Below are 22280 nucleotides of genomic sequence, written 5' to 3'. Positions count from 1 at the left end.
TAAATTAATGAGATGCAAGACCATGGAATTTTCTCTGGTTGGATGGACCGAGAGTAAATCAGTGCTGCCCCTCCCCCACCGGTTGTTGAAGATGGCTGCTGTACTTCCCCTTGCTTACGTGAAAGGTAAATTTAGTTTCAAGGAAATAATTCCAATTATTTATATATATATATATATATATATATATATATATCTAAACAATCAGTTATGCTGTGTAAACCAGGGCAGCACAGACTTTTATTACCGTAGCACAGGTCTCAAACTCCAGTCCTCAAGGGTCGCAGTCCTGCAGTTTTTAGATGTGCCACAGCTACAAAACACTGGAATGAAATGGCTTAATTACCTCCTCCTTGTGTAGATCAGTTCTCCCAGCCTTGCTAATGACCTAATTATTCTATTCAGGTGTGGTGCAGCAGAGGCACATCTAAAAGTTGCAGGACAGCGGCCCTCAAGGACTGGAGTTTGACACCCCTGCTGTAAAGGTAGCTGATTGCAGACTAGCTACATGTGCAGATAGACTGACTATTTCTGCTACCAGTGTCACGCTAAACAGCAGAGCGACAAAAAGGCAATAACATTCTGAATAAGCAAGTTTAGTTAAAAATTACTACTAAATCTATCACCGATAATTACAGTTATGGGTATTATAACTGTAATAATTCATATGTTATATGATTTTTCGCAGAATTGGAATGAACTATTGCCATTCTGGAGTGTATTTTGTGTTATATATTTTGCAATGAAACCTCGGTTGTCCTACTGAGAGTCTCACGCCGGCCCATGCCCAGACTGGAGCTGCCGTGTTTTCTACACCATTTAAAAAGCAGATTCCACTTTTTCCTTTCCCATAAAGGCTGGCTCGGAGCGGTGCAAAGCACAATTAATACTGTCGCTGCCAAGTAGTGCAAGGATAAACACAACCTCACCAGCATTTAGTCCTGGAATAAAGTCTTTTTGAGGGAGAAATAAGTTCTTCATTAACTTTTATATCAATCCTAGAAAAAGAAACACACTTCAACCCCTATAAATTGGGTATAATTTTAACATTTCTGTAGAAATAGTTTTAGACGAGCGGGTTTTGCTCTTAATGGCACATCGTTGAACTCGTGAGGCTTTACAGAAGTGACCTTCGCCCCGTTTCCTTTGGAAGACGGAAGCATTTGTCATTGCACCTCCATTTCTAATGTAACAGGCAAAAGCATCAACAAAACAACGTCAAACACGCACACAAAAAAAACAAACTTAATGTCGTTTCTTAAAACATTCAAGATCACTTTAGGAGCTAAATGACACAATCCTGCGAGGACAGACAATCCGACCTGGAGCGTTTTAGGGTTCTAAAGAAGCTTAAGGAGTGAAAACTGGTTGTTTTTAAACTGCACATTCGTCTCGTCTACATTTCTTGTACTAGGAGGTAAATGACTTCATAGCAAAATTCACTGCTCTAAAGGCTACAAACCAAACCAGTGCGATATGTACAATCACAGTATTACGTTGTACTTTGTGCTTTTTAACTGTGAGGCATTTCAGTACTTCGATTGTGTTTTTTTTTTTTACAAAAATGTAGTTTTTTTCTGATTATCATAATTTGTGCAAGTCCCATGAGATGATATTGTGCTAAAACTGAGATATAATTTGTACCGAAATGGGGAAAAAAGAAAAAAGGGGAGAGTGGAGCCCAAGCTGCCTGCAGGTCAGGCCACCGTCGTACTAATCTGAGCTAAACATGATCGACGACGCACCAAGAGCGACAAAAACGGTGTGATTTCACTGCAATACCGACTGTCGGTAACAACAAAGACGACGGGGGAGAGAGGGGGACGATAACGATGTCTGAACGCTGCGGGGATGCGTTTGTGCCATTCTCAACACGCGGACTGGGTCTGGGTGCGTCAAAGAGGAGGAGGAGGCTGAAAACGTTAGGAGCTCCGCTAGCAGTCGGTGGAGATTTTGGCCGAGAGGTCCTGGATGCGTCGGGCGCTGCAGCTCTTACACAGGATGTGTCCATCCAGCGGGTAGCAGCCTCGACCTTCGCCTTCAGACGACAGCAGGAGGCCGCATTCCTGAGGGACACGGGCATTTGAGTCTCTTCAAGTCAACATTAACATTAAGTTAAATTATTAGTCGGCATAAACGTCCAATTGATTTTGGGCCTTTTAATGATACACTCTGACTCTCCTTGTTGGTTTTAAACACAGCAAGCGGATTCATAAGTTAGGATTTATTGTAGATTTTCTCTAATCCACATCAGGCTGAAATTATACAAGGTCAAATATATTCATCCGCCCCGTTAATACTTTGATACAACTCAAGTTTCTGCCATACTCAAGAAGACGAAGAAATGCTCAGGCTTCTTGTAACCGTCTGCCGGTGCCTGAGGAGGTTTTGCTCCACTCCTCACCTCTAGCTGTGAGGGGTTCATGCATGTTCAGCCTGTTTCCAGTCAAACTGCAGCATCTCAATGGGGTCAAAGCTGGACTTTTATTCAGCCCAGGATTTTCCATTTGTTTTTCCTAAGCCAGTTTTTGATGGATTTACTGGTGTGTTTAGTCATGTTTCAGATTTGTTGTAAGACTGACTGACTGGAGAACCTCCCACAATGTCTCTGACAATTTGGATGATAAAAATTACAACATTTACTTTGCCCGTGGGATAAATTATGTACTTTTTTTTTTTTTAAGTACTTTGAATTGAATTGTCTGCGACAGATTGGCGACCTGTCCAGGGTGTACCCCGCCTCTCGCCCGGAACGTTAGCTGGAGATAGGCACCAGCACCTCCCGACCCCACTAGGGAGAAGGGTGTTAGAAAATGGATGGATGGATGAATTGAATTGTCCCTCTGTGTCTCACATGGACGTTAAACCGTTACAGTCTCTTTCTGACTGTGCAGGCAACGCTTTTCAGTCAACAGTAGCAAGGTGCTAATGTAACCTGTGGTTATACTTTGGAATCTTTTAGCATTTTGCCATTTGTTCTTAAGGTGGTTGTTTTGGCTGCCATCCACTTCTAGATAATTTTCTAGTGCAGAAAAATGGTTGATTTGAAACTATTTTGAGACATTTTAATTCCCTTATGAGACTCAGACTTTGTCACAAGCCTATTGAAAATCTGTTTTTTCACTGATTAGCAAAAATCCACTGTAAATTTAAATTTGTGTTCACTTAATTTTGAGAACCGTTTTATTTATCGCATTATAATTCCCCCCCTGAAACACAGAATGATTCACATAAACATACTCAATAGCTGGCTCACCTCACAAACGTAGCAGTGAACATGGAAGCTGCGGTCCAGGGCTACGATCCTGACCGTCTCCTCCTGGCCCGGTTCGGGCATGATGGGCTCGCCGCAAACAGAGCAGCGAGGGGCGTACTTCCTGTCAGAGAGACACGCTTCAAAACGTCAAAACCCGCGTTGGAAGAGCGAGGCAGTGAGGCTCTGAGCGGTGCCGTGGCGTGAGCGTACCTGTGGAAGTCGTCTATGCAGTGTATCTGAGACGTGGCGTCCACGGTGAACGGCACGCCGTCCAGGCAGCAGTTACAGACCACGCAGGTGAAGCAGCGAGGGTGGTAGGCCTTCCCCATGGCCCGCAGGATCCGGTCCAGAATGGGCTTTGAGCATTTAGAGCAGCGCTCTAACGTGCTCTTGAAACCAAACCAGACGGAAGGATTAGATCAACTAAAACGTAACAAACCTCCTGGTCGGATCTTGTCTGGTTCCCTCACTTACGATGTAACATTTCTCACAGTAGCTCTTCTTGTCCAGGGCGTAGAACGGCTGGCCTCGCAGCCGGGCGTGGCAGGTGATGCACGTGAAGCACTCCACGTGGAACACCTGCTCCATGGCGATGCAGCCGCTGCCGTCACCCACCACGTTGTCCCCGCAGCGAGCGCAGCGACCTGAGAGCAAAACCAGCAACTTAAAGCTTTAACAACAGCGTCAAAATTAAATAAATAAATAAATAAATAACACTTCAAAGAAAATGACATTTTCTGCTTTTATAAAACTAAATGTGTCGTACCAAAATAGTCCTCTGCAGGCGGGTGGTTCATATCGTAAACCAGCTTCTTGGTGATCCGGTCCAGTTCCTCCTCAGGCCTCGATGGTGCTGCCCCCTGCTGGAGAAAAGAGGAAACAGAATAAAACTCAAATCATCAAAAGGTTCCTACTTGCTTTCCTTTCACGTCAAAATTTCAGACTTTTTCCAACCTCAAATTTCAATTCAACTAAAAACAAAGGAAAGTTAAATGTTATAAGCCATTAATTAAAATGTTTCAAAGAGTTATTGTACATGGTGGAGTCTGTCGGCAGGAAAACGCTCCTGTAGCGGTTTGTATTGCAGCAAATTTGAAGAAGCCTCTGACTGAAGACATTCTGTTTTTCAATGACAGTCTCATGAAGAGGATGATCAGGGTTGTCCATAATGTTTTTGATTTTCAGTAAAATCCCTCTTTGCATCATCATCTCCAGAGCTCCCCCAGTCGTCAGAACTGAATGGGACAGAATTTATAGATTTTGCTGGAAAACTCTCAACTTTAAAGGACTTTTAAGTGGAAAACATCTAGCTAAAAATTCACAAATCGATAAGGAGATCAACACTTAAATTACTTCTGATTTATAAGCAATAAAATTGGATATTTCATAGCTTTTTTGGGCACATAAGGACAAACATAAATAAGATTAGGTTAAAAATCTACATCACCCAGCTTCTTCAAACCTGAGCAGCATCATCCTACAGTAAAGAAAAATCTGGAGCGTTATCTCTAGAGTTATCTAGTGAGGAACTAGACGACTCCCCAAGCTGTGAGGCGGTGACCAAAGCGTGTCGATGAGTTTACCTTGCTGGACTGATAGGAAGGCGTCTGCGCCGTCTGGGTCTTCTCTATCCCTCTCTTTGACAGAGGAACCTGGTTAACTCTTCCTCTGGGCCCCGGGTTGTTGCCCTTGTAGCCCCCCTCAGAGTGCAGCTCCTGGACCTGCGAGGCCGGGTGCGGCGGGTACCAGCCCTGCTGACCCGTCTGGGTCTGGGCCGGGGGCCGCGGCGACACGTGCTGACGGGGAGGGGGTGGGGTGTGGGCCTGCTCCGCCTGCCGTCCCGTCTGCGAGTAGGTGACGGGCTGCGCCGTCTTGACCTGGACGCTGAACCTGGGCCCGGTGGGCGTGGAGGCGGTGGTGTAGGAGGCCGGGACGGGCTGCGGAAACGGCTTTGGGGTGGAAGTGGAGTAGAAGTCCTGCTGGTGGGAGTACTGGGGGGCCGCGTGCTCGCCGGGATACGGAGGGGCCGGGTGATACGGACTCTGGGGGTGAGAGTTGTAGCCCATGGACGGCCGACCCTGAGTGGAGGCTGCGCTCTGGTGCGCAGACTTGTAGTGATCCGCTGAGATGTATTTGTTGTAAGGCACGTTGTCATAGAGCTGAGAGGAGGCACACGTCACGGTTAGTTTTACTCAAAATAAGAAAAACTCTCTTACTGTAGAGATTCAGTGTTAGATGTTTCAGTACTTGGTTGCTGGCGTCCTGTGGGTGGCTGTCCAGATCGGCCAGCATACTGGTGAGGGAGTCGATGTCGGCATCAATCTTGGAGTGGTAGTTGGCGGGTGTTTCAGAGCCACGGTGCTAAACAAAACCAAAACAAGAAATGATACTTTAGTTCATAAATTCACAGTGATAATTTCAATATTTTTGCCTCTTCAAGGAACTTTGAAAACAGACTTGGAGGCCAGAGTCGTTTCCTGAAACTTCTCAATATTTACGAAAACAACTAAATTTACAACTTGTGCCCACAACTTCTTTAATGGTAAATTCTTTCCCTACGACTGTCAAATTCGCATTTTTGTTTTTTCAACCAAAACAAAAAGTTCAAATAAGGAAATTACTACTTGCATTTGCACTGAAATCTATAAATTTCTTTAGAACATTAAATGTTGTGATGACATTCTTCATTAAGGTTGTTAGATGTAGAAATGACTGGCTCTCACTGTGAAGATGTGCTAAACAAATTGATATTTTACTTTGGTATCATAATCTCAAACTGAAAATAGAAAAATGTAACAGAGTACATAATCAGAATGGAAAACAAAAAATTAATTACTATTTTTGATGAATGAATTTGTGTGAAAGTTAATGGCACTGTGCAATACAACCAACATTTCCCAAAAGGACAGCACTTCGCCTTCCTTCAAATTTCATGGGGATACACAAGTTTTATAAATGATTTATGTCTAAAGACTGATATGGGCATGAAGAACATTGTTTCTTTAATTTTGGTCAATTTCTTTTGTGCTCAAAGACCAATCAATGTTCAGATTTCTGGCAGAGTTCAGAGCATTTATTCAGTTTTCTTATTTAAAAGGTTTTGGTATTTTTGAAGAAATCATGCCGCCATGCATTCTGACGAGGCTTTCGGGGTCTTTGGAGGAGAAATAGAAACAAAAAATAAGCCAAAATTGAAGGTTGGATGTTTTTACTTCACCAGGGGTCAAATAAATGTGACGCCACCCAAAGCTGTCGAGCAGAAACTTCACCCACCATCATGTCATAGCCGTCCATGTGAGAGCTCCAGCCTCGATCGTCTTTGGGGCCGGGAGGCGGAGAGTAATAGTGATCACTGGAGTGATGAACGGGCCCACCTGGAGGCAGCGCAACAACAACAATAAAACTGATATAATCAGGCCTATATACCATTCTGAACACTTAAATCAGTAGTTTAATATCTATTTAATAAGCTCTTTCTACTGAAAAATGTGTTCCAGAGTAAACTAACATTTATGTTAAAAGTTTGGAGTTCAAAATAAAAGGTCTGGGGGAAAATCCAACAATTATGCAGTTATTTTGTTTAATGTTAAAGAAGGAAAAGAGCATCACTGACAGCTTATATTTCTTCAGTTTCTCCTGAGGTTAAAACACTGGGATCAGAATGAGTAATTTAGTTTTGAGAAGCAGAGCTGTGAAAACTAACATAATTGAAAATGGGTTGTTTTTAACGCTGTGTTTTTCCCAGAAAGCGATTTCCACACAGAGAAAAAGGAACCGTGACTCAAACTAAAACGTCCACCGGTTTAAAGCAGAGAACAGATTTTTATTGCTCAACCGTGAAAACGTTTACAGAAGATAAAGAATTGACAGAGAGCAGTTTCCTTTACTCATCGGCCCAAACGACATTCTTTGTTAAAAACTTCCTCTTTGTCATCACTACCAATAATTGCTAAGCAAAGCCAGCGTTAGTCACATTGCTGCCATGAGCATGTCTAGACGTTTTTTAGAAACTCTTAGACAGAATGGTCTAGTCAAAGTCAAACCGGGAATCTATAACAAGGCTTGAAAACCAATGTTGACAGATGCTCTCCCTCCTTGAACTATTTTCCAAAGAACGAGTAAACATTTCCATCTGCAGACCTGAAAACTGGTTGAGTCGAACTCTGCAGCCGTAACGGCAGAGAAAAATTGACTTCTGGGAGGTTTGAATACAAACACACAACATTTCTTTTGGTATGAAATGTTTAAAAGCATAATTTCCATTAACTTCACAGTTACACTGCTTTATGTTGGTTTGCCACATGATTTGTAACAAAATGTGGAAAATTTCAAGGGAAACTTCACAACAATTTTAATTATTATTATTTTTTTTTTTGGAGAACAAAGACTTAATACAGAATCTGCATAAACTACAACAGGAGGTGGATGAATAAACTCAACCTTCAGGACAGGAAGTAAAGGGTTGAAATGCTAATATTGTTCTCCGTTTCCGTATATCAGAAATCTCTTATTATTTTGTAAACTGCATCGTTCTCACCTGTGGGTCCAGTCGCCATGTACCTGTTGGTCATCCCCGCTCCTCCGTTCTGGTCGTAGGGAGAGTATTTTGGCCTGAAGTCGGTCACGCCCTTCTTGTTGACGGTTTGGTAGATCGGTGCAGAGTGGGACATCTGGGGGACGGATCGCTCTGGGCTGTCCAGAGTCCTCGGCGGCAGCCAGGTGGGACCGGACATGGCAGGATTCTGCGATCAGAAAAACCACACGTTTCATTTTTCTCGCTTTAATTTTTGTTTTTTATATTTAAAAAAACAAAACAACAACAACAACAAAAAAACGCTCTGGTTTCTTTATGTGTTTATGTAACTGGTAACCAATGGAAACCGCAGGATGCTCCAGAGTTTGTTTCCTATGGTAACAGGAGGCTCGCAGGCTGAACAATGGACTTCGAAAAGAAGAGGAGGAAAAGAGAAACGAGTTTAATGCTTTTGTGTGAACCTCGAGCCACAAAAAAAAAAAAAAAAAAAAAAAAAAGAGCATACAAACGCACAGGAACGCCAGCAGGTGTTAATCCACAATAGTTATTGTGTTTGGGTGTTTACACACAAGTGTCGCGCGTTTCCAACTGAAGTCAAGACAAATCAAGACAGGAAACGCTCCATAATGATATTTATCTGTGTCCGTGCGAACACCTGGCTCTACACAATGCGTCATGTGGGACAAACATCAACGCCGAAAGCCGACAGCTGAGCTGCACCTGAAGGCTTTCAGGATATGATGATGATTATGTAAGAAGTCGGCCAATTCAAAAACAATGGGCATGCAGCGCGGTAATAAAACGTCATCCAACAGAATCAATCAAATGAGACTTGAGGAACAACAAGCTTTGCTGATCACGAGTTCTTTTAATCCCAGTTTATATAGGTACTAAATTAAAATAAGTGAGGAACAGAGGCGTCTACTTGAGGCCTGAACAGTGTGAAGGAAACACTCATCCCGTGTTTCCATGCCTGCAGAGTTTAACCGCTTGCTTTGAGGAAAGTCAAAGAGACATTTATCTCAGTTTTCAGCTTCCTTGGTTCTGATGGGTTACTGATCATGGCTTTCATACTCAAACATGTATAGCGCCACCTGTCCATGTCTGTGTAGGTACGCCGGTGCTCAGATTGAAGTTTCTACATAGATTCAGGTCAAAATTATACACTTTTCCAGGTTTAAATTAACACCGTTTCTCAACAAACAGACAGAAGGATAAAAAAAAAGAGCACATACACAAGCTAAACTGAACAGATAGAAAAATGGGCAGATGGATGGATGGAGGAATGGATGGCGACACAGGTTGAGAAATGGAAAGAGGAACAAACAGATAGTTAGAAATTTAATTAAAGACTCCTAGTTTAGAGGTTGAAGTAAAAACCACTGAGACAAATCGCATCTAAACAAGAAACTAATGAATTATTTTGTGGTTTGTAAAACTGTCTAATTTATCCAGATTCAAACACAAGCAAAATTAAACAGACGTAAAGTCAGCGTGGAGACAAAAACAACGCACTCACACTGATTGCATGTGGATCGTGTCACCAACCATGTGGCTAAGAGGATTAAAATGATAGCTCCAAATAACAAAATGTACTTTCTTTGTTGTTTTAGACTTCCTGTCTGCGTGGCTGTTGTGTCGGCATTTAAACCCTGCAGGGTCAGCATTCATCAAACTGCGTCCGCGTGGAAGGAGGGGGTTCCACCAAACCCACTTTTTTTTTTTTTTTTCTTTTTTAATTATTTATTGCCTGTCTGAATCTGAACGAGCGCAGACGCTCAAATCCGAGGAAAATTAATCCCTGCAATTTCATCCCAGGCGCCTCGCTTACGTACTCAGTTTTTATTTTGGTTGGGACTAGAGGGCAAAAGAAAAAGTTAGACAAGCATCAAGCAACAAAACAACATCCAGTATACTTTTAAAAAAATAAAATAAATCTGCTCTGTAGTTGGTATATGTGTATATAAAATAGATATGGTCCAAATTGTTAAAGTTTCAAATATAAATTGCAATTTTTTTTTGTTTTATTAAACTTTTTAATGTTTCTATAATAAAATGGCTCTTTTCATTTGAAAGCAAACATTTAATGTTTAGATTGGATTTTATATTTTTATGTGCCTATAAAAACAGAACAAACATTAAACTTACAAAAAAAAATTAACAAGTGTAAAGAAATATGTTATAAACAAAACGAACGGAATTTTAGGTGGGATTTTTTTATATATATAAATAAAAGCAAAGCTTTTCCTACCTTTTTATCGCAACTCTACAGTCCTCTTTCTCTTGGTCTCATCTACAAAACAGAACAAAATCAAATCGATAAATCAAACCAAAGCAAAACATGAGCAAACATCTCAGCGATAGGAACCACTTTCTATCCGAACTGAATTAACGGTCTGACTTTAGCAGAAACTGAAGAACCTTTACTTTAAATCCCATCCTGAATCTTTACATGCCTCTCATTACTGAAGAACTTACCGCCGATGACATCATTTAACCCACAAGGAAGGAAGAGCAGCGATAATTAACTTTAATAACAGCTCCGTTGACTAGTTTCCCACCGTGTTATGAAGTCGAGCGGAGCTTGTGCCTTGTCCCCCCCCGGGGCTAACTTTCAACACGACCGAAGAGGAAACAATGCGGCAACCGACACCCACCGCCCCGAAACAAACGCGGCCTACACCTCCATTTAAACCTCCACAGGTTAGTGAAAGTTATCCGGAAAATCCTCAGTGTTTGCTGAAGCTTTGTTAACCTACTTTGTCAGGGAACCGAAGGCCTTTAGCAGCAGCAGCAGCAGCAGCAGCAGCTACTGGCTGCGTTCCGTTGAGTGACGTAGCTGACGACAGCAGCGTTTCAAAATAAAAGCACACAGTTAGACGATACGTTATCATGTGATGCACAGCATTTTACACGACGTTACAATGTGATAAGACATATGACAGACTATAATACTACGCATTATAGGTTAAAATGTGATATCTTTAGCCTTGTAGCATAATTACCTAAGTCTCATTTAAAAAAATAGGACTTGGGCAATTATGCTATTAGACTATTTTATGACAAATTTATGAAGTAATTTATGACAGAATGCAAAATTATACATTAATTATGTTACAATAGCATATGATGTGATATCATACATTAACTTATGAAATTATATGACAGAATAGATTAAATTACAACATGAAACAACAATTATCCATAAAGTTACAAAATGATATGACATGATTTGACTTAATGCAACGTCACAAAGTAGCTTACAATATTATTATAATTTGGAATGCAGCTTGATACATTAACGTAAATACAATATCATGCTATGTGACATCGGATAGGTTAGAAAAGTATGAAAGGTAGACACTAGGCAATTTGAGAGAATTTAATATGGGAATATGGAGTAAAATTACTTTCCTGTTTCAGACATGCATTTACTTCTGAGCTCATTATTTGTTTCTCTAATTTCAAACAACTTCTGAATACTGTTTGGAAGGACATAAGATGATTTGTACATGGCCAGCATAGTATTAAGTACTAATAAATTGTAGAACATAAAATCTCCAATCTCTTTCATTGCATATAAATGGTTTTCATCTCCCTACACTTTTACACTGAGTGATTTGAGACATCAGATTACATTATAGGTATTATTTTTAGTATTTACCCAAAAGTATTTACATCAACAATTCAACCAGCTCAAAGAAACACAATTTTAACAAAGAGCTATTTGCTGTAGTGATAGACTAACATTAGCATGTTTCCTTTGATATGACGTGTTGATGATCAGGTTACGTCAGATATCTTTTATTTGTATTTTCTTTTTTTTTTAAAAAAAGGGGTTCTGGATCTTGTGGCTACAAAAGCATCATCACTTCACTACCGTGTTTAAAGTTTGAGGTGTGTGGGCTGATAATATGGCTCTGTTTTCTCTAAACATGGTGCTATGCACTAGTTGCCATGTGTTGTCACCTTTCCAAAACACATTGCTCCAAAAGTTATGGGGTTCATTAAGGCACAACTCTGCACACCTGAGTTGCGCTGCCATATTTTTCATAGATCATCCTCCTCGTGATTCTTCCAAAAACGTGTCCATCTTGTCTTGCAATCAGCTTTATGCGTTTGATTTGCTGAGACCTGCAGAGTCTGACACTGAGTTTTCGACGATTATTTTAGAGAATTGCACAGTCTGGATTTGCTGAATCGAATTGGTCACATCTGTGGATGATTAAAGTGCCTTTGATAAGCAGCGTGTGGTTTATGCTTTCCCTCCTAAATTCTGCAGAAGCAGCTAGGGTGTACTTAGTTTTCCACACGGCTCATTTTGTGGCTAAAAAGTCTTCATTGAATCCCCCTGTGGGTTTTATATTCAGGGTTTAGTGAAGAAGACTCCCATAATCCATAGTCGTACAATAAATCACGATTTGGAAACAGTTGCGACATAGAAAAGTTGGTCCTAATTTACTTTCTACCCCCACCTCACACACTGAATTTCACATGAAGGTCAAGTGAGGCTTTATAATTTTGCGCATGATCAGATTTGGGTCAACTGTCTCTTACCCACTACTACTCCCACCCCATTTCCCCTACTTCTTCTTCCTCCTCCTCTTCCTCTTCCCACACCACTCAACATAAACATAAACTGCTTCACCACAGTAACTTCTTTCAATGGCATCATTTATTCATATATTCTCTCTCTATGTTGAGCTATTTCCACCAAAAAGACAAACAACAATGGTTTACCCTGGGATCTCCCTTCTTCCTCTTGCTCCTCTGCTGTTTGCCCTTATATGTCCAACCAGGAAGAGGCAGTTTACCCAGATCTGTGTTATTGTCAACCTTTTGGCACTGACTTGGACTTTTGAAGTCACAGCATGGCCTCAGTCCATATGTTATCAGATGGATAAAAGTTCTTTCCAGGCAAACCAGGAAACCACAGAATGGCGGGAAGCCTTACATGTAAAATACAGACAGGTGGTACAGCCTCTTTATTTTGATTTTAAATAACATAATCTCCTCATTTTATCACCAACAAGACCAGTCGGCCGCCAAAGGGCACTCACAGATGGGCTTAGATGCAGGAAGTCACAGAGAGTGTTGCCCGGTTCTGCCAACGGCGTAGACTCAACGGCTTCCGGCCATTGGTGAACCCGTTTAGTAATGTTCTCACTTTTCCTCAACCGCCCCCCTCATCCGTTCTTCTCACAATGCCTGGAAGTAGCAGAGACCTACATCTCCCACTCTGTTTTCTTAATCGTTGTTTTCCTTTATGGTTTCTTCCTCTGTTTTTTTTTTTTCATTTTAACAAAGCTCACAATTGATGAAACCTTCCATCCAAACACATTAAAGCACAAGGACACTCTCGTCTTACTCTACATCCCATGCAAACAATATGCTTCCGATTCTCATTTTCAAAGGAGCAGAAATCATGTTGGGCAATGTTTAATTAAAACTTTGACGTCTCAAAATTAGGGTTAGATTTACCTGCTGAGATTAAATTTCTTTGAAGTTATTTTTTGTTACAGTATGAAAACAAATGTCAGTATTCACTGTATTAGGTGTAGCATGTAGCATGTATATGTATTCAGCTCCCTTTAATCTGATAACCCCAAATAAAACCCAGTGCAAATAATTACACTTTGTGCAATTTAAGTATAAATGCAACAGGTCTGAAAGGTCGGTTTGAGAGCATTAAAAAAAGCAGCATCATTCAAACAATGAAACAAAGCAGACAGAGTAGAGATAAAGTTATGGAAAGTTTCAAGTATTATTATGCATAATAATGTATCAGAATGACCCAGTCAAAGCCCAGATCCAATTAACAATCTACATCAGAACTGAAAATTGATGTGTGCAGATATTTTTATCTGATTTAACTGCTCTCGAGCTACTTTACAAAGAAAAATGACCCAGAAAAATTAAGTCTTGCAGATGTAAATACAACTAAAGAAGGTTCCACGAAGAAGAGAAGGGCTAAATACAAATCCACGACACACTTTTCAGATTTCTGTTTGTATAAAATATTGGACATTATTAATAATTTTCCTTTCAGTTTCTATACAATCCAAACTGGACCTACAAAATGTAAGGTTGTGGTTGTGACTTGACAGGATGTGGAAAAGTTAAAGAGGTAAAAATACCTTTGTCTATGACTTATGATCTGTTTAATTTTGATTAAATTGCCTTCACTATAGATTCAATACGATCAACATTTACCTTTCATGATATTTTGCCTCCTTTTCCTGTAGCGTCGCTTGTTCATCACATTTACAGGAAACATTTTAGTTCAAAGTTCACTTTTTCTGCAACTCTATATTAGGCGCTCAGAGAGTGATACCTGACTGCCTCGATGCTGAGTTACCTTTCCGCTTGTTTTTCAGCTATTCGTGACCTCTTGACCTTTGTCCCCTCGCTCCATGACTACCTGCCCTCTCCATCAGTGTCTCCCTCTTGCTTTATGTCACTGACGGATGTCCTGCACCGGCGTTTTCATCCCTGTCTCTGTGCAGTCTCGCAGGATGTATTCAGAGCTCTGTGTGTATGCATGTGGGGGGGTGTATACGTGTGTGTGTGTTGGGGGAGTTCCTGCACATCTGTCGGCTGCATTTCTCTCTCTTTGGGTGGGGGAAAGGTTGTTTTTCAGCACTTGTAGGAGAACGTGTCTCCCATCTAGAAAGATCAAGTTTGTCCCGCTTCCTTCCTCTTCTGGTCCTCATAAACACTTCTCCTCCCAGGCAGCAGGCCAGAGGCTTCCGCTCAGCGTCCGGAGTGGTTATTACCTCCGCAAGAGAAACAACATGATCAATACCGCTTGTTGTTTTTCCCATTAAAACACAATTTCTTAAATATGTAATCAAGTCTGAGTGAAAATACACTGCGATTTAAGGTTAGCTCAATGCTAAAGTGATCAACGTTTAGTTGCATTACTCAGATCTGAGTGTTGATCACTAATTTCTTAATTAAGTCCAACTAAATTTACTCAAAATAAGCTGCTCTCCAGACCTTTTTACCATACAGGTTCAATAGGAGTGGTTGTGCGTTAAAAGATCTGTCGACCTCACATCAATGGAGGATAAAATCTCAATGATTAAAGAATAGCTTGTTTATCAAACAATAAGATGGAGTTCCAGCTTCCTCTCCTGCAGTTTCCTCTCTCCTGGATGGGACTGAAGTGTCGGAAAGCGTTGGTGGGGAATGTTCCCCAGTTCTACCCCTCAACAGCCAGGCACGTACTGCTTCTCCCCAAGGGGTTCCAGTATATATTTTTTCAGCGTGGCACAAAAACACCCTGAGCTTTCCTGCCATTACTCCTCACCGAGCCATGGGGGTTTAGAAAAACTAATAGGCCACTAAAAATACTCAGGGGCCCGGAGCCTGCAGCCATCTTTTTTTTTTCCTGCCTCTCTTCCACAGTGCGCGTGGGCTATTGAGGAAATAGGAAACAAGGGACTCTGGTTGTAAGGGAGTTTCCTGCAAGACGTTATAAAGGGCTCTGCCTGCAGTTGAGCCGGTGTCACAGTGTTGGTGTGAAGGTGAACTCCAGCTCCTCGTCCCTCTGACTGCTGACTGAACACAGACTCAGGGGGGGTCTGAAGGCAAAGCTGCGAGCAGTGTTTCTCGTCCCTGCTGGTCGGGGTAAGTCCTGAGACCACTTCTGTTTTATTTCTTTCCTATTTTGACTGTCGGATTGTTGTCTGGTTGCAAAGGATTATATTGTTTTGAGTGTTTTAATTGAAGGGATACAACAATCAGTCAGCTCGGGGACTAAAAATAACCAATTTGTCTATTTGATAGGCTGGTCAAATGATGAAAAATACCCTTAGCTTTTATCACCTATTCATTAAATGTATGAAAACAAAGAATTTTCATTCGCTAAGCGCACCGTCCAATAGCATGTATACTTGGATGAGTTTGATTAAAAGCAGATGAAAGTGAAGGACATTCACTCTGCACGGGGATAATCTTGTAATTACATGTAGTTCTTATTTTCGGGGACTGTATACTTTGTAAATATAACAAAGTAAAACCAGGGCTGGAAACCATTTATATTGTATTTCCACAAAAACTGGAAATAAAGCACAAAAACTCAGCAGCACAACAGGAATTTCAGAGACATCTAGCAAAAGTAATGCTTAATATTTACTGGAAGCAAAACAGGGGGTCTGATCACCTGGTTGAGATATCAGTGAGAGGGTGACTAATACAAAAGAAAACAAATGAATTAAGTAAAACAAAATTAACTGAACGTGACTAAAAGAAAGAAGACAAAAGCAAATTATAAAAGTGAGAAAGTGAGTTCAAACCCTTCAACTCAGGACAGCAATTCTTTAATTTTTTATTCAATCCACAGCTGCTACATCTATGAGAGAACATGCAGAACATTTTACTTCTCTTTTATATATTATAGACATTGGAAAAGTGATTTTTGCCTCTTTTTAATCTCAAAGAAAACCTCAAATTGGCATCATCTAGGAAATGCCTGATCATCTCCAGTTTGTGTTTTTTTCCCCCTAAAAGTACCTCCAGCTTTTTCCTTAAATATTCTCAGAACCTAAAATCATACCGACATAAAGACAAAATTTTGTGTTTTTGTTTGTTGTCATGCAGGTACGAGTAGGGAGCTGGTCTCACCTAACGGATGTGTCTGGGACACTCCAGTTTATTTATTATATCAGTTAAAACCAGGTACGTCATTCTGAAGCTCCACGCGTCCAAACAGGCGCCGTTCCAGGACACTCACAACGCTTTTCTGTTTTTCCACAGATCCAGGCAAGCCTGATGGAAGTGTTGGGGGTCTATAGGGCGGACAGAGGGCAGACCATGAGGGCTGAGGGATACGTGAAGGAGTTCACTCGCCACTCCAACGACGTGCTGCTGAACCTGAACGAGCTCCGGCACAGGGGCATCCTGACTGACACCACCCTGGTGGTCGGCAGCGTCCAGCTGCAGGCGCACTCCGCCGTGCTTGTGGCCTGCAGGTTAGTGCAAAGGTCAAGATGCTGCATGAAGCGCCGTCTTTGCTCTAGGAGGCAATGAGGCAGGGGCGTGGTCGTCCCCACCAGAGCTGCCAATCAATTTGTTCACATCATATTATACATAGATTCACGTTTTGCCCACTCCATATCAGTAGATGACAGAAATGCTCCTTTTGTTGTTTTACAACCTCCATTAATAATTTTTCTTGTTGATTGTTTTCAAGTTGATTTTTTTAGCAAAGTTGCTAATTACGATCTCTAGTCCCATTGGTAAGTATGTGATGTTTAGTAATGATAAGGAAAAGCAACCTCAGAGTACTGCACAAAAAACTCGTTATAAAGAAAAGAGGAGGGAATTAAACGGTAGTTTGCAATTTGTAATCAATTGTGGTGCAATAATTCTGACTTTAAGCTGCTAAGTAATTTGAATAGCTTTAGTATTAGAGCTACGACAAGAAAATAATAAAAAAAATAAAATAAAATTATGAGAACAAAGTCATAGCCAGTCAAAGTCAGAATGAAGTCATAACAATATGAGAATAAAGTCAAAATGAAGTGGTAATATTGCATCTTTTTTTGGGGGAGGGAGGGTGTCAATAAATAGTGTCGTTATTCCAGTTTCGGCCCGCTGTCTAAGACTGCGGCACATTTTGGTGAAATTGCAATTTTAGTGCAATTTGTGGCATACACCTTTAATCTCATTTAAATCCTCCTCGCTGTGTCTGTGCAGCGGGTTTTTCTACTCCCTGTATTCCCACCGGGTGATGCTTCAGGGCCGTGGTGGCGGCAGCAGAGAGCCGCTCAGGACCGTGTCTCTCCCCAGCAGCCTGGACCCGTCCTGCGTCTCCCTGCTGCTCGACTTCATGTACACCTCCCGCCTGCCCCTGACACCAAGCATCGTCTCTGGCGTGCTGGCCGTGGCCGCCTATCTGCAGATGGACCATGTGGCGGACACGTGCAGGGACTTCATGCAGCTGCACTGGTGAGGGCCTGCAAATCTGCTGCCTCTGCCAGATATTGTTAAAGGGGCAGATTCGTGTATAATCAACTTTTTCAAACTTTACATAATGTTATTCCGTAATCCAAAACATGCAAGGAGTGTTGTTTTGATTCTTTCATGCGTGTTTGAGAAATTATTTAATCTCCCACGGCAACCATTCAGCTGTGCAAAATGTCTGGGCGGAGCTCCAGTTTCCTCTGAGCTGCAGTTTCCAAACTTCGGAGCTTCCGCCACACAGCAACTCCCCCAGCTCCTTCAGACTAGCCAGCAGCAATTAGCAGACACCTGGTTGAACTATGCATCTGCTGAGCTCATTATTTTAGCCATTTCTCAGAGCAACGCTGGTAAAAACGTTGTTTAAGGGTTAATAGAGGAGCAGTGTTGTTATGACTTCCTCAAGACAGAGTTTCAGAAAGAACAGGAGTTGTTAAAAAGACAGAGGCCCAATTTCAAGGTGCTAAAACAGGAACCAACATTTATTTTAAGTCCTATTTGATCAATTTAGCATATATCACAGCTATAAAATGGTGCTATGTGCTTGAAAAATACATAATACTGCCTGTTTAAGCATGTGTTGTGAATCTGCTTCATGTTTTTGACTTTTCTTTTCCAGCACAGAGAACGTGAGTGCTAGACACACGCAGATGGAGCTGGACTCCAGCGTCTCTGTAGCCTCTGCATCCCCTAAAGGGGGGGAACTGCCTGGTCCAGGACCCCAGCAGTCCCTCGCAGCAGCTGCAGACAGAAGGTTAGTCTTCAAATGACAAAAACGGATTACTCAGAAAATGGAGGAAATTGTTATTTTTGTTCCATTTGCACATTGCCAGAAGTACAGCTGCCGCTGCAGCTTGTGTGCCTTTGTCTGTCGGCAGGTTGGGCTCATTACAGAACTTCCTTTGTTTTTCCTGCAGGTTCCCTGTTGTTGCAGAAGGCTTTCTCAAGCCAGGGGCTTTCCCACCCTGCCAGCCTGGGTCAGACGAGGTGAAAGAACATCCTGACTCACCCGTCCTGAATGCCCGGACTTTATCCCCAAACAGCCCAGACCGCTCCAGCTGCCATCCGAACTCTCCTGCCGAGTCTAGCACCTGCAGCAAAAACCCAGAGGTACGTTCTCCCCCCTAACCTCCCCAAAAAACTGGTGGCTGTTGTTAAAAAGAAAACTGAAAGGGCGTGCCGTGGTGGCGGAGGGGTTAGCGTGACCCACATTCAGGCAAACTTAGCCTCGACGCGGCTGTCGCGGGTTCGACTCCCGGACCCGACGACGTTTACCGCATGTCTTGCCCCTCTCCTTCCCCCTTTCCTGTCAGCCTACTTTGAAGAAAGGGACACTAGAGCCCACAAAAAAGACCCCTTGCGGGGCAATAAAAAAACCAAAAAAAAAACCTGAAAGAAATATGACTAGTTTTACAATTTCTTAGATTGAAACCAAAGCCGCACCAGACCCAAAGGCCTGCAACTGGAAGAAGTACAAGTACATTATCCTGAACCCTCTCTGCACTGCTGCTGCTGTTGCTGCGGTGAAAGTAGAGGAGTCAGAGGAGGTTCAGTGTCAGGATTTGGCTCTCGAAGCTCCAACAGAGGCGTGGTCTGGAGAAGTGCCTGGTCAGATTGATAGGTAAGCCTAACAAATGCGAGAAATATGAGGATAAAGAAAGAAAAAATAAGCGATTATGGTAAATATATTGAATTTCCCCATCAGACAGGGGCAGGCCTCCTGCTACGAGGGTTCTGGCCGAGCCCCTCCCCTCGGGCCGCCTCCCTCTCTGGATCTCCCAAAAGGGTCTACCTCCCACAAGAAGGAGCCAGGTAGGCCCAAACAAACAGGTCATTAAGAAAAGACAAAAGTGTCTAAAGCAGTTTTTCTTTTCTTATTTGCTTTTCCAGGCTCACCTGGCACCATTATCCCTAAACTTCTTCCATCTGATCCGGAAGCTGCCCAACTCGGAGAACCTCCAATCAAATGCGAGAATCGCTACCTGCCCTTTGCTTACTCTGGCTCTCTTCAGGGAACCAAATCTGTGTGCTCAGGTGAAACTTTCAACATATATTTCAGGGTTTTTTTATTGCAGATTTTTTTTTTTGGTTGAAAAAAAAAAACATGTGTGTAACAGGAGTGAATTTTGTTCTGGCAGGAGACAAGCCGTACCGCTGTAATGTGTGCGGAGCTCAGTTTAACCGACCAGCCAACCTGAAAACTCACACCCGCATTCACTCAGGAGAGAAACCATACCGCTGCGACACCTGTGGAGCTCGATTTGTTCAGGTCAGGAAAAAACGGTGCACTAAAACAATTGATAAGCTTCTCATTGAGTTAGCCATGATGGGTCAACACCGACTTCTAATTTCTGCTTTCTTATAAATATCTTAATATTTTAGATGAGGTTTGAAAAGTTACACTTGTTCTTAAAAGCCTACAGATAGAACATGGTTAAATTGGGTGTGGCAGCACTAACACATATGAGTTTTAACTTCCAAAAAATATCAACACAGTATTGCAATGCTTAGAATGAATTTACTTACAGAAAAATATAGCCTCATGCCAAAAATTGTTCCATGCAGCAGCCATCCATCTGGTTTCCCTCACTGCAACCCCTGGTAAAGATGCACAAAAGCCTCTTTTTTTGGTCTTGTATCAGTTTCATAACATCAAATTGAAAACCCAACATTTAATCTGAGCATACTTACTCACTTGGAACATAATCCTCCTTGAACAACAGCTTTTAAAAAATCTGTTGTTCAAGAGTTTTCAATTAGTAGTTCACAACTTCCTGTTTTTTGGGGGGTTTCAATAAGATGTGACACAGGGGCCCATTTCTCTTAGCCAATCTACAGAATGGGAAAAACAAGAGAACTGTGTCACATCTCAACCTTTCCTTTGCTCTGTCCTGGTCTTAGGTTGCCCACCTCCGGGCCCACGTCCTGATCCACACTGGTGAGAAACCCTACCCCTGTCACACCTGTGGAACCCGCTTCCGCCACCTGCAGACGCTCAAGAGCCACCTGCGCATCCACACTGGAGAGAAACCTTACTCCGTATGTTACAGAAACATTACAAACCCTCCCACCTGCACAAAAATAAATCCAACCAACCTGGATTAATAACTCTGTTCTCTCTTTAATCTGTGGGGTGTTTGTATTTTTGCTTTGCAGTGTGAGAAGTGCGACCTTCACTTCCGACACAAGAGCCAGCTGCGTCTGCACCTACGACAGAAACACGGCGCCATCACCAACACCAAGATCCGCTACAAGGTGCTGACCGAGCCCTTCCCGCCTCTTCTGCAGGCCTGCTGAGGAGCGCTGATTGCTACATACCAGATCACATCGGTTGTAACTAAATCTGTCAGAAAATGATTGACCTGATTCTTAATTGACTTACAAAGAACTGGAAGTTAGATCTTGGCGTTAAAATTACTGCAAACGTTATTTTCACAACATTTCAGCCATCTTTACCGAACAACGTCTGGACCGTATGTGGCACGTTTTGTCAGAAATGTTTGGTGAATGTTGATAAAGGAAGAGGGAATAAAAAGGACTGGAGTAAAGTGTTGATGAAGGATTGTGAGGAGATGTAAAGATAGGAAGAGTGCAAGAAAAAGGTGGGTTGATAAAATTTTTGTAGAAAGATATTGGATGTGGATAGAAGGAAGAAAAGAAACAAATGTGTATTAGGGAGGTGGTGAGTGAAGGTTTTGAATGTAGAGAAGCATTTCATGAGTTGTTTTCATAAATATGTATTTAACCTGACGGCCTGGGGCCTCTATATTGTTTTTTAAGCATCTATAAGAAGTAATTTATGATCTTGGAGTTCAAACCAAACTAAAGGGATTAGTTCTCTTGTACTGAATAAAGACTAGAATAAACTTAAATGATGGCATTTAAATGAAATCTTTTGAAGCCACTTAAATTTGTATGAGTTCATTTGCAGGACAAATTTGAAATAAAATAATTTTTATATCATATCAAAGTCTTTTGGGGTTTTATTTACTTTCAATACTTCAAGGATTTGTTTCCTGTTTCTCACTTTATAAACCAGATCTTGTCCTAAAAGGTTGCATGGTGTCGCCGTGTTCAGCGCTGTTGCCGCTTAGCGCAACAAGGTTCTAGGTTTGGCTAGCGATCTTTTTGCGTGGAGCTTCCATGTTCTTTCTTTACATGTAGCTTTTCTCTGGGTACTCCGACTTCCTCTCACATTTAACTAAAAGGATTGTTAGGTTAAGTGGCCTCTCTAAATTGATCTTATGAATGAGTGTGTGTGTGTGTGCAAACATAGTTTGTCAGTGTGTCTTTGTGTAGTCTTGTGATCAATAATGAATGATTTTTATCCTAATCCAAATCCATTCCACCAATTTTTTAGGCCGTGTTCCGTGTTTTTCTTGCAGTGGAAACCATGAAGCAGAGGGCACCTGTTTCCTCCAGATCCCTAGCTCTTCTCAGCTGCGCGCGAGACTCAAACACGTGCGGGGGCTTCCTGAAGGTGATGGGGTGTCTGTGAACTCTCCCACCCTCTGTCATCCCCGCTTC

At 41.9% G+C, this 22280-nt stretch overlaps 2 protein-coding genes across 6 annotated transcripts; one reads left to right on the top strand and one right to left on the bottom strand.

The window, feature by feature from the left end:
• Positions 1–966: 966 nt before the first annotated feature.
• Positions 967–14881, bottom strand: trip6 (thyroid hormone receptor interactor 6). 5 transcript variants are annotated; one of them, XM_032583334.1, is made up of 11 exons: positions 14146–14881; positions 10040–10080; positions 7791–7997; positions 6527–6627; positions 5501–5614; positions 4837–5412; positions 4020–4116; positions 3728–3897; positions 3464–3642; positions 3254–3374; positions 967–2063 (listed from the first exon to the last, which is right to left on the bottom strand). In XM_032583334.1, exons 3-11 carry the CDS (start codon positions 7984–7986, stop codon positions 1932–1934), a joined length of 1686 nt encoding a protein of 561 aa, XP_032439225.1. In that variant the 5' UTR covers positions 7987–7997; positions 10040–10080; positions 14146–14881; the 3' UTR covers positions 967–1931. The 5 variants fall into 5 exon arrangements, with proteins under 5 accessions (XP_032439225.1, XP_032439224.1, XP_032439221.1 ...); XM_032583333.1 differs by lacking the exon at positions 14146–14881 and adding an exon at positions 10547–10631 and having other exon boundaries at positions 7791–7995; positions 10039–10080; XM_032583331.1 differs by lacking the exon at positions 14146–14881 and adding an exon at positions 10266–10381 and having other exon boundaries at positions 1025–2063.
• Positions 10378–21718, top strand: bcl6b (BCL6B transcription repressor). Its single transcript, XM_032583335.1, has 13 exons — positions 10378–10490; positions 15198–15419; positions 16392–16469; positions 16548–16762; positions 17490–17741; positions 18373–18507; positions 18671–18863; positions 19178–19374; positions 19459–19565; positions 19644–19787; positions 19892–20022; positions 20655–20792; positions 20910–21718. The coding sequence occupies exons 4-13, from the start codon at positions 16563–16565 to the stop codon at positions 21048–21050; spliced, it is 1638 nt and encodes a 545-aa protein (XP_032439226.1). The 5' UTR covers positions 10378–10490; positions 15198–15419; positions 16392–16469; positions 16548–16562; the 3' UTR covers positions 21051–21718.
• The last annotated feature ends 562 nt before the right edge of the window (positions 21719–22280 follow it).

This window comes from Xiphophorus hellerii, chromosome 14, assembly GCF_003331165.1.
Source record: "Xiphophorus hellerii strain 12219 chromosome 14, Xiphophorus_hellerii-4.1, whole genome shotgun sequence".
In the NCBI taxonomy this organism is placed as follows: Eukaryota; Metazoa; Chordata; class Actinopteri; order Cyprinodontiformes; family Poeciliidae; genus Xiphophorus; species Xiphophorus hellerii.
The sequence above is the reverse complement of the archived record's forward strand: the minus strand, read 5'-3'. Positions and strand labels throughout refer to the sequence as shown.

Excerpts from the sequence above, each read along its gene's own strand:
- trip6 (XM_032583329.1), bottom strand. The coding sequence starts at position 10,681 with ATGATAACGTATCGTCTAACTGTGTGCTTTTATTTTGAAACGCTGCTG. Across the intron at positions 7,996-10,546 it reads GCCTTCGGTTCCCTGACAAA|AATCCTGCCATGTCCGGTCC; the intron begins GTAGGTTAACAA and ends TTCTGATCGCAG. Across the intron at positions 3,643-3,727 it reads ACTGTGAGAAATGTTACATC|AGCACGTTAGAGCGCTGCTC; the intron begins GTAAGTGAGGGA and ends TTTGGTTTCAAG.
- bcl6b (XM_032583335.1), top strand. The coding sequence starts at position 16,563 with ATGGAAGTGTTGGGGGTCTATAGGGCGGACAGAGGGCAGACCATGAGG. Across the intron at positions 19,375-19,458 it reads GTGCCTGGTCAGATTGATAG|ACAGGGGCAGGCCTCCTGCT; the intron begins GTAAGCCTAACA and ends TTTCCCCATCAG. Across the intron at positions 20,793-20,909 it reads CTGGAGAGAAACCTTACTCC|TGTGAGAAGTGCGACCTTCA; the intron begins GTATGTTACAGA and ends TTTGCTTTGCAG.